Source organism: Populus euphratica, unplaced genomic scaffold (genome assembly GCF_000495115.2).
Source record: "Populus euphratica unplaced genomic scaffold, PopEup_1.0 scaffold394.1, whole genome shotgun sequence".
In the NCBI taxonomy this organism is placed as follows: Eukaryota; Viridiplantae; Streptophyta; class Magnoliopsida; order Malpighiales; family Salicaceae; genus Populus; species Populus euphratica.
Genome location: NW_011500134.1, coordinates 112,195 through 122,123, shown reverse-complemented (window position 1 = coordinate 122,123; position 9,929 = coordinate 112,195). Strand labels below are relative to the sequence as shown.

Here is a 9,929-nt window from a genome sequence, read left to right as displayed (position 1 = left end):
AGGGGGGGGGGGGGGGGGGGGGAAGAAAAGAAAAACCTGAGACAATAAATGGAGAACCCTCGATAGATTGAAGTGTGTCGTTCAACACGTACATGGTTTCAATTCCTTAATGCGCGTTCATGGAAACCCATCTGTACAAAGAAGTGCTGCTATAATTATTTGGCAGCAGGAGCTTACGCGCATACATTACTTACACAAAACGCTGTCTTCACTATATCACCCCATTCTTCTCTCCTTGTTATCCCGTTTTTGGAATGTCACGCAATAGGACCTCACCAAAGACCAATAACAGAATGTCTACGTATTCACAATTTCAAAATTGAGACATCTCAGGGTGTAGAATTTACTGCAATCTCTTGTTGCAGAGGTGGGCAAGGCTGGTCCAGATGTGAAGGGATGACCAGCCGCTGCAAAGGCTTGAGAGCAACTGTGAGCTGTGCAAATGAAGGACGCAAGTTTGGATCGCTGGAGAATAACACAACAAAGAGAGCCATCAGTGTCTGGATTTGTATTAGTAGGGGGGTGATAGGAACCAATTTTACAGAATTTTCTTTTCAACTTACGTCTGCCAACATTCCCAAATTATCCTTGCAACTAAGGGATCAACTTCCTTGGGGATTTCAAGGCTGCGGTTCTGGAAACCAACTGCACCTACAACTTGCATTGGGTTCATCCCACTCCAGGGCAATCTTATCGTTGCGAGCTCCCAAAGAATGATTCCAAAGCTATATACATCACACCTGTGTTCACTCAACAGAAGACACAAATTACGTATTTATTATGGTGATCCAATAAATTTATATACGATGCCAGCACCAATGAAATCCCTTCTCCAAGACAACAGACGACAGAACTGTACTTGGCTTTCCATTTTCATAGTCATTCTAAAGCTAGTTTTATCATAACAACCAATACTGTAACTAACAATTGGGATTCCCAACTACGAAGGGGAATCCACAAAGCATAAATGAAACTAATGATTGTATGTGCAATCACATAGATGTGAAAGCTGGAAGTGCGAGTGAATTAAAGTAAATCTGAAAATGGTTAGAGGAAAAATTCATCAACTCACTTCTCATTAGAGGGTTCATTACGGAGAACTTCAGGTGCCATCCACTCAGGCTAACACATTAAAGACAACTCAATCAGAAATAAAAGACAAAAAATGCATGTACTCCCTGTAGCCACAAAAGCTTCTTTATTTTTCCCCTGATTGTTGGATGAAAGATTAGATCCTTACCGTTCCTGCAGTTGATTTGGATGACAAAAAGGTGTTATGCTTCAAGCGTGAGAGCCCAAAATCACAAACCTGCCAGTGAAACAATACAATCTGTCAAAAACAGCACCAAAAACCATTTCTAACTGCCGACTATTATTTGCTTCTTCTTGATTTGCATCTTTAACTTTTGTGCAACCTGTCACATATAGTCTTATAGAAAATCAAATTATTGAAGAAAACACAGACTCAACATTTAAACCATCTTGTTGGACTTTTTGACCATTACAAGCTGCAAGCAACTCAGCTGGGTAAACAAAAATCAGTAGGTGTAGAACAGCTCAAGCAACATGATCCTCCTCAAAACTAGGTAGAAAAAACAACAAAAGGCAGGATAAGATTTGAATAAAGTTACCCATGGAGCGGAGCTTCTATGGTATTTCCCCTTAAATTACACCCCATTCCCTCTTGTGAAGGAGCTCTCATTTTCGTATGATTTAATCAAGGTTTTCAAGATTCAAGAGCTACAAGATTGCAGCCTAAATTAAACAACAGTTATCAGCAAGCAGACACATGCAACATTTGAGATTGGAGTGTTAGCAAGCCACAACAGCCCTAGGGTGATTCTGCACTCTATAGAGAAGGAAAAGTTTGAAGTTTAAGATCAAAGGTATACAGACTTGGACTCGAGAATTAGGAGTAACTCTTTGGTGCCACTAAGAGTTCATAATTAATGCCAAGCACACCAGTTCATGTTCATGAAAAATCATAGGAATATTAGACTGGTTCTAGTTCTGTGCTTGAAAGCTAAAGAGTAAATCCATACCACCACCTCCCATGGCTCCACCAATAGTCATACCCTTTTCCATAACAACTCAAGAAAATACATGCCAATACAACTATGACACGCACATTAAAGTAGTATGAGAGCAAGTAGCAAATCTACAAGTAATGGTATGTTTTTTGTGGGGTTAAATTTTACAGGAGTAATTGTTACTGTTTTCTGGTTCAAAAAAGTGGAGAGAAGTAAATGTTAATGAGGTTAAGAATTAACCCCTAGATGGCACTGAATGGAGGGTAAATTTTAGGGTAAAGTTTAGCCTTGGTGAGAGAAGAGAAACATTTTTAAGGGGTGGTATTATCTTTTATGCCTTTTCTCTCTCTTCCTCAAATTTATAGCCCATCCTCTCTTTATTACTTGCACCTTGTTAGTGGTACCTTCTAATATTACATCACTTAATATTTTTTTTAAATTTAATTATAATAGACTGATTGATACACATGGTTTTTAACTTCCTAACAAACAACCTTAAAAAATAATCTAACACCTGTTGCACCTTCAAAAATGACTAGTAATAATTACTCTTAACAATTCACCCCCATTTTTTAAACTTGTACCAGCAGCCACCAAAGGATTAATAAGCTGAAAGAACTGTCATTGTATAACTAAAAACTGTCTCTGATACCAACGAAGTAGATGATACCTAGTTGACAGAAAAACAAATAAAAGTTTGCATGTCCTGCAGTCATAATTACAATGAGAAAAAAAAAAAAAAAACTTAAACAATGAACAAAATGAAGGTGTGAATAAAGTTCCATAGTGGCAGTGTTCCATACCTTGACGGTCCAGTTTTTATCAACCAAAAGATTCGGTGATTTCAAATCCCGGTGAACTATTGTTGGCATGCTGGCATGCAAGCAATTCATGCCCCTTGCCTGTTGTGCAAGGAGGAATTTGAAATCAGACTCAAGGGTGTAAAGTACAAATTCAAAAGAACAAAGGGCTGATGATCACATACCACATCGAGAGCCATCCTTATTCTACGCTTCTCATCAATTTGACATTGAGGGCGATGAAGAATCCGGTATAAGCTTCCTCTAAAAAGCCAAAATATCATTCAAAAAAGTGTCAGCTGAAGACCAAGTTTCAATACCCCACACATAAGTGAAATCACAAAGACAGCTGGTCTTTGCTGTTGCTTAAAGAAAGTTTATCTCATTAAGCTGAGACAACGAAATGAAGCTCAGAATTATATACCTTGGAAGAAACTCTGTGATGATAGAAAGGTTTGGAGGACGGGTAACAGCACCCATAAAAAGAACAACATTTGGATGACGCAATCTACGCATTATTCGCACCTTACAATACAGAGCGGAAATCAAAGATTGGTCAGTTATTTTGAACTGAAGAAAAACAGAACATGATCTCTGACACAACCGCATGCCTTTAGATTTGCGCGCCAAATGACAACTTAAATTACCCTAAATCAATTTTTATAGGTCACATATTTCTGAGGATCTTGATGACACAAGCAGAAAATGAATGATTATCAAGTGCTGTTGAATCCAAGAACTTTAGGTAGAAGCCAACAGGGTGATGCTACTAACAAGAGAAGTTTGTAGCCACATGCATGGCAACACATGGCATGACCAAGCTATTCACCATGTCGGTTCTTTTATGTTTTGTATCTTTTGGTTTCATGAAGCTAAATGGTAACTATAAAATGCCAAATTTATTTTCTTTCAAAGAGAGAGGAAATAGATTTTAGTAAATGAATATTAGGAAGGCTGAATTGTTTCTTACTTCTCTTTTGAATTCATCCAAGGCAGCACCTGAGAAATCTTGGTCTAAGAACTTCTTCACAGCACCCTCCTGTGATTTAACAACAATCCACCCCCTAGAAGATTAGAAATTACAAGTCTATTTCTTCGTCCATAATCCCAAAATTCAGCCCAAGAATTCAGCAAACAAGCACCAATGCTAGTAATTAGTATAACAGACAATTAATCACTATGCTTAAATGTCATGAAGAGCGTTCTTCTGTAACCACAAAATCAGATTAATGTAGGACACATGTTTTAGTTTCAAGTGAAAGTGGATCTTCCAAATTAGACTAACTTTTCTGGTGCTACATCTATCTCTAGTTATCTTTCACTATAAATTCCAAAAGGCAAACCACTTGAAATAATGTAAAAAGAGAATAACTGGAAAGAGAAAATCAAATTTAGACATCAATTGATTAAGATAAAGCCAGAATATCAAGAGAAAAATGAGACAGTTTCCACAGCATGCCAGACCTCTCACTGTGACAAATAAAAAATGAGCTCTAACAACAAAATACAAAAGCAGAAACGAGTAAATGAAGGAGAGCCAAGCTCACCGTGCCATTCCAATCGGCATGATAGACCTCTCCATATGAACCTATTCACCAGAAACATACGAGAGAGACTGTCTTCAGAAATTAATCCTCCTTATAATTATGACAGCATAAGACACAAAGGAATAGGAAAGCAGAGAGTTTTTGACCTCCACGAGAAAATTGAGGCCATACTATTTTTCGATTTCAAAAGAAGTTATCAAACAAATAGCAGGAAAAGCAAATTCTCATGAGAACAAGGAAAAAGCTTCTAAAGAATGTTTTTATGTTGAAGTTAACAAGATGCATATGTCATATTGCATGTTGCGTGTGAGTGTGCATGCTCACACACACTTGCATGTATGCACACATTTATGTAGAAGCAACTCAGCAATAGTGAATTCATTATCAATTCTAATACAAAATCTGACAAGCCATTTACATTACCTAGTCCAATCCTTTCACCAATTACCAAATCTTCCCAGCAAATTTCATCACCTACATCCACATCATCCATTACTTGATCAACCCTGTGAGAGATCGGATCAACTGATGCACTTGGACTCTCTGGATCCTTCAACTTTAGATTGGTCCCCATAAATCTGTCATATGTGCACTTTCTACGGTCATGGAAAGCAATTTCATTGTCTTCATGTTCTTTAGCCATGGCTTCTGAGTCATTTTGCAAATTCTTTGCATCCTGGAGTTTATTTTCTTTAAAATACGAGTTTGCTTCCTCAACAGAAGGAAAACTGTAGCATTGACTAGGATCTGATGACAATGCTGAACTGACACTGCTTGCATAATTCCTGGTGTCACCTTCTTTATTGGATGGATTAAAATTACTAGATGACTTGAAACCCTGTGGATAAACTTTTTCAGAAGAACTGGTGGAGGCTAAGGACTGATTATAATTATTTGGTTCCCGATTAATTCTTGGATAGAGGCACTCCACAAGGTCATTCTCTTTTCTTCTAGGCACCTCATTGTATGCATATCGATTCTTCCACACCAATGGTGCAGCCGGACCAGGAACAGGGTTATTTTTCCGTCCTGGAAACTCATTGATTTTATTTTCTGCAGGTTTGTGGTGCATGAAACTTTTCCCAGTTCCCTTGATCTGGAATGGATTAAGATCTGAAAAAAGGTTTTTAGAATCCTCTGGGCTATTAGGACCATATGGAACTACATTAACATTCATCCGCACACCATCACCGACTGCATGGCCCCCACGACTCCCCTTGTATACAGAAGTCCCAATGGCTGTGGAAGATATATTACCAAACTGATTAGTTGGAGCAGCTTTATTAGCTACTCCAGAAGAACCAACACCAGCGTCGCTACTTGAGCCAGAGAAAAAAGGTAGGGATTCTGCATTTTCAGAATTTAATCTACTATTGAAAGGTGAAATACCATCCACTGAAGAGCTCTGACTAGTGCCCTCACCAGGTAATGGATTTGGTCTAGTGAAAACAACTCCAGTGTCATTAGTGGGGCGAAGAGCAGGGATCTTAAAGGTACTGTCTTTTGCACTAGGGACATCAGCTGGTATCAGCGTTCCTGGAGCTGCCATCAGATCGACCAAAAACTCTCTGAAGACAGAAAAAATATAGTTACAAGTGAAACAAACAAAATGTGTTTCCTCTACCATACAGAAACAGGGCACAGAGATGCAGATAAGCATTTGTACAAGTTCATCAAGAATATCAAAGAATAGCTCCAGTATTTTGTACAAGTTCATCAAGAATATCAAAGAATAGCTCCAGTGTCTCCTACGAAATCTGTGCATAAGATGTTGCTTAGATTTGACCATCTGGATTTTATGTTATGTAACCACGAGGGAGAAAAACTCCATCTTTAGAAACAGAAAGGGCCACAAAAGAAGACGAAACAAAGAAAACAATAAGTTGCAGACAACAATTAGCATAAATGAGGATTAGTTGTGGTGGTCCAATTTGCAAAGAGCTGGGGGTGGCTGTGTGACTTTGTTACTTCGGGTGACAGGGAAATAAGAGTGGTCTGGGGCGAAGGACCAGATCGTTGAAATCGCGACTTTAAAGAAGAAAGGAAGGGCCTGAAAGGACCAAACAACGAGGATGGTGTTCGCATATGCACATTAATGAGAACATGTGCTTTGCCATGACCTTTCAAATAGGCATCCAAGCCTTTACATTGTGGATCATACTTGATCTGTACGATCAAGAGACAAATAACTCCATTCTCTTACTCTATGCAAGCATGTTTTGCATTATTTCAAATGTTTATTACCTAAGCCTGAGCTCTGTTCCTGCTTAACAGAGCAACTGATGACCATTCAACAAAAAATAGCAGGAAATTCTTGACCTCTTCTTAGACATTGAATGAATGTTTTGTAATGTTCCACTTTCCTTAAGATCTTTATCAGTTTTACAATAATGAGTTTCTTTTGCTCTGGTTATTTCTTCCACCATTTTACTTCTAAACGGGATCCTAAGTCAGCATGGACTTCAGGTGGGCCACCAATAAGCAGTTTGAAGTTCCTTTTCAAAGGACTTCAATACAAAAGACAGAAAGAGTTGATCACATAATTTAAATTAAAAAGGACATTCACAGAAAAGATAAATAATGAGATAATAGATACATATAAATAAAAAACACTGCAAGGAAAGCCCACAACCTTTCATCCTTCAACTTTATTATGTTGACAGCATCATCCTCTATGCCAGTGTAATGACTACCTTTCACCAGTCGACAAGGTAACTTTATGGTATCAGCCAACACCTAGATTCAGGTGAACAAAAATTATGAATATAGCTATTACAAGCAGCCCCACTTAAGATATAAAAGATTGCTGCAGCACAACAACCTCAGGCAGTCTCTAATGAAAAGATGATACTGACCTTGAAAAGCAAAGCACGATGTCGAGACAGACCAATATTTATGGACCCAATAGGCAATACACTAGTTTGAAGAGAAGTTCTTAACTCTGTGCTTCTCTCCATCCACTTTGCCAAAATCAAGTTGGCATCCTTAACCGGCCCACCCATGTGTCCTGTAACAAGTTCAGCCAGCTGCTGTACCAAAACAGCAACATTGGTAGCAGGGCAATCTAATGCAATACATTGTGCAATTTGCATCAGCTCTTCTAAGGTGGGATCAATTTTTCGATTGACTATTACCGCTTCAAAACCAGAACTGCTAGCATTTGTTTCTAGATCTGTTAGAGATGGCATTTTTCCTTGGACTGCTGAACTTGTGCATAGCACGTCATAGAAACCATCCATCACTTTCTCCCCATAATCAAGCACATTATACTCCTGGTGAAGCAATCCAACTCAGGTCAAGGAAAACAAATGTAGAAAAGCATTATTTGATAGCGCACATTCACAGGAACCTTTGGAGCTGGAAAAGTCCAGGCATGCCACACATTTATCATTTATGAAGCATCCACACACCCTTCCTCAACTGCGTCATGTATAACAAGAGTATTGCAAACAGCAGCATTGCTCTTTCACTTTACCAATTTACTCTTTCAATGAGAAATATTTAAAATCCATTGACCTTAAAAAAGTTTCTATGTAAAACGTTACAAGGTTTAGCTTAGCATTAAAATTTTTATGTTTTGCAAACAGCATTATAGCTAATTTAATAGAATCAGATCATTTTATAACTAATAGAACCAGATCATTTTATTGTTGCCAACAGCATCTCCAGAAGAATTGATTCGGACCATATTTTTATCTTCACAAACAATACACTGCCAAAGTTTCCACTTTTTGGCCAAATAAGTTTTCAAATATAGTTTAATATATGAGATTGTATCAATTTAAAGTTAAACAATATATATATATATATGAAGTTTTCGGATGTTTGAATCAACATATGAAAAATTAAATACAAACTAATAGTTAATAAAAGAAAAATCAACAAAAAAACTTTTAAGGATGCAGGTAAACACGATGATCTATGAGCACAGGGAACCATCATGTACGCTTCAAAATTAATTGCCCAGTGCAGACACTCGCAGTCAACAACCAATACCCACATAAAACGACTCCACTTCTAGCTTATTCACCAACACTTCATAGCATCCAAGACGGACTGAACACTTCACCTCCAGATTTCATAAACATTTTAATCTTTCTTCCCATAAACCTAATAAATGTGAAACTCATCCACTACAATTCATCACATTGACGACTCAAAAACAGCTCAAATTGAATAAATTTCCCTAATTCAGCTGAACTTGACACTAAGTAACTTACTATAAGCAGAAAGAATTTATTGACTCGCAGGCTCATCCACTACAATTATCCAGATTGAAGACCTAAAAGAAGCTCATATTGACTACATAATTTCCCTAATTTAATTACTTACAATAATCAGTCTCCCTAACAGTTAAAATCACCTTCATTTTCCCTTCATTTTGAATGCTAAATTACAGAAACTTCAAACATTGAACATCCGTGCAACAACTAATTCAACAACCAAAAAAGATTAAAAAAGAAGAAGAAGCAAGCGAGCAATTCAAACTCATTCATTAAGAACTTCAACTAAAGAAGCGAGAAAATTAAGAATTTATTATCACAAAAAGACTCACCCAATAATATCTCGACATATCCTCCACTTTTTCCTCTCCTTTCTCTCTATCCACATCAACCCGATTATTCCCTCCTCCTAAACTCAACAACGTCGCGGCACGGATCTGATCCTTCTCCGTATCGTCTCTAAACTCCGAATTCGACGCGCTAATTGCCAACGCTAATTGCACCTGAAACTCCTCCTCCGACGTAAAGTAATCTGTCAGATTACTAATCGCAGACGGTTGCACTGTCGTCGCCGGAGAAGGCGATGCTAATGGAGGACTCGCAGGTGAATTTATGGTGGCGGAGGCCCGTTGATCGGAGGAACCTGATGGTGGTGGTGATGATGCACTGGTGGCTGTTTCATTACTTGTTCGATTTGGCTGTGGCTCGTGGTTGCTGCCTATGTGTAACTTCTTGAAAATGTGCTTCATCTCTCTCTCTCGCTCTCTCGCTCTCTCGCTCTCTCTGTCTCTCTGTTTTTTTATTTTTTTTCTGTTTGGCTAAAATTCTCTCACTTTCCCTTCAGTTTCTTTCCTTGTTTGTTTCCTCCCTTGCGTGTATCTTTTGTTTTTTTGATTTTTAGTTTTCTTGGGAGTCAACAGAGAACAGAGACTTTAGAAAGACAAGGGAAAGGAAGGTGGAGCTCACTTCCTCGAGCGAGGGAAAACTTGATGAAGCGGTATCATGTTGTTGGCAGGTTAAAAAAAGGGCATGAAGTTTCTGTTAATTACTAGATTCTGCCATTCCGATTACAGGTACTTCTTTGGTGCCTTTACTTTACTGAAATCTCAATTTGAATTCTTGAACTAAATTTTCTTCTTCTTATGTTTCAAGTGCTCCACGTGTCGTTAGATCATTAGGTAAAATGACAACATTTGAGAAAAATCACAAGAAATCAACGTTATGTAAATAGGTTGGTGTCATTTACTATAGCTAAGAGTCGCTAACAACTAAAAAAAAAAGTTTTTTATTAATAGTTAAATGAATGTTTGATTTTTTTTTTTTTTATTA

General features: G+C 37.9%; 1 protein-coding gene across 3 annotated transcripts; it reads right to left on the bottom strand.

Moving 5' to 3' along the window:
• Positions 1 to 42: 42 nt before the first annotated feature.
• On the bottom strand, positions 43 to 9,583 carry LOC105110448 (serine/threonine-protein kinase EDR1-like). 3 transcript variants are annotated; one of them, XM_011005491.1, is made up of 14 exons: positions 8,933 to 9,583; positions 7,233 to 7,649; positions 7,010 to 7,113; positions 5,767 to 5,945; positions 4,801 to 5,616; positions 4,378 to 4,418; positions 3,801 to 3,869; positions 3,255 to 3,355; positions 3,016 to 3,094; positions 2,834 to 2,932; positions 1,241 to 1,309; positions 1,073 to 1,122; positions 564 to 740; positions 43 to 465 (listed from the first exon to the last, which is right to left on the bottom strand). In XM_011005491.1, the coding sequence occupies exons 1-14, from the start codon at positions 9,347 to 9,349 to the stop codon at positions 330 to 332; spliced, it is 2,754 nt and encodes a 917-aa protein (XP_011003793.1). In that variant the 5' UTR covers positions 9,350 to 9,583; the 3' UTR covers positions 43 to 329. The 3 variants fall into 3 exon arrangements, with proteins under 3 accessions (XP_011003793.1, XP_011003794.1, XP_011003792.1); XM_011005492.1 differs by having other exon boundaries at positions 5,800 to 5,945; XM_011005490.1 differs by having other exon boundaries at positions 4,801 to 5,945.
• Between the last annotated feature and the right edge of the window lie 346 nt (positions 9,584 to 9,929).

What these genes read in the sequence shown, in the direction of transcription:
- LOC105110448 (XM_011005490.1), bottom strand. Translation starts at nt 9,349, where the DNA reads ATGAAGCACATTTTCAAGAAGTTACACATAGGCAGCAACCACGAGCCA. An exon ending in TGGATGAATTCAAAAGAGAA is followed by an intron (nt 3,356 to 3,800) that starts GTAAGAAACAAT and finishes CTGTATTGTAAG; the next exon opens with GTGCGAATAATGCGTAGATT. An exon ending in CCAAATCAACTGCAGGAACG is followed by an intron (nt 1,123 to 1,240) that starts GTAAGGATCTAA and finishes TTAATGTGTTAG; the next exon opens with CCTGAGTGGATGGCACCTGA.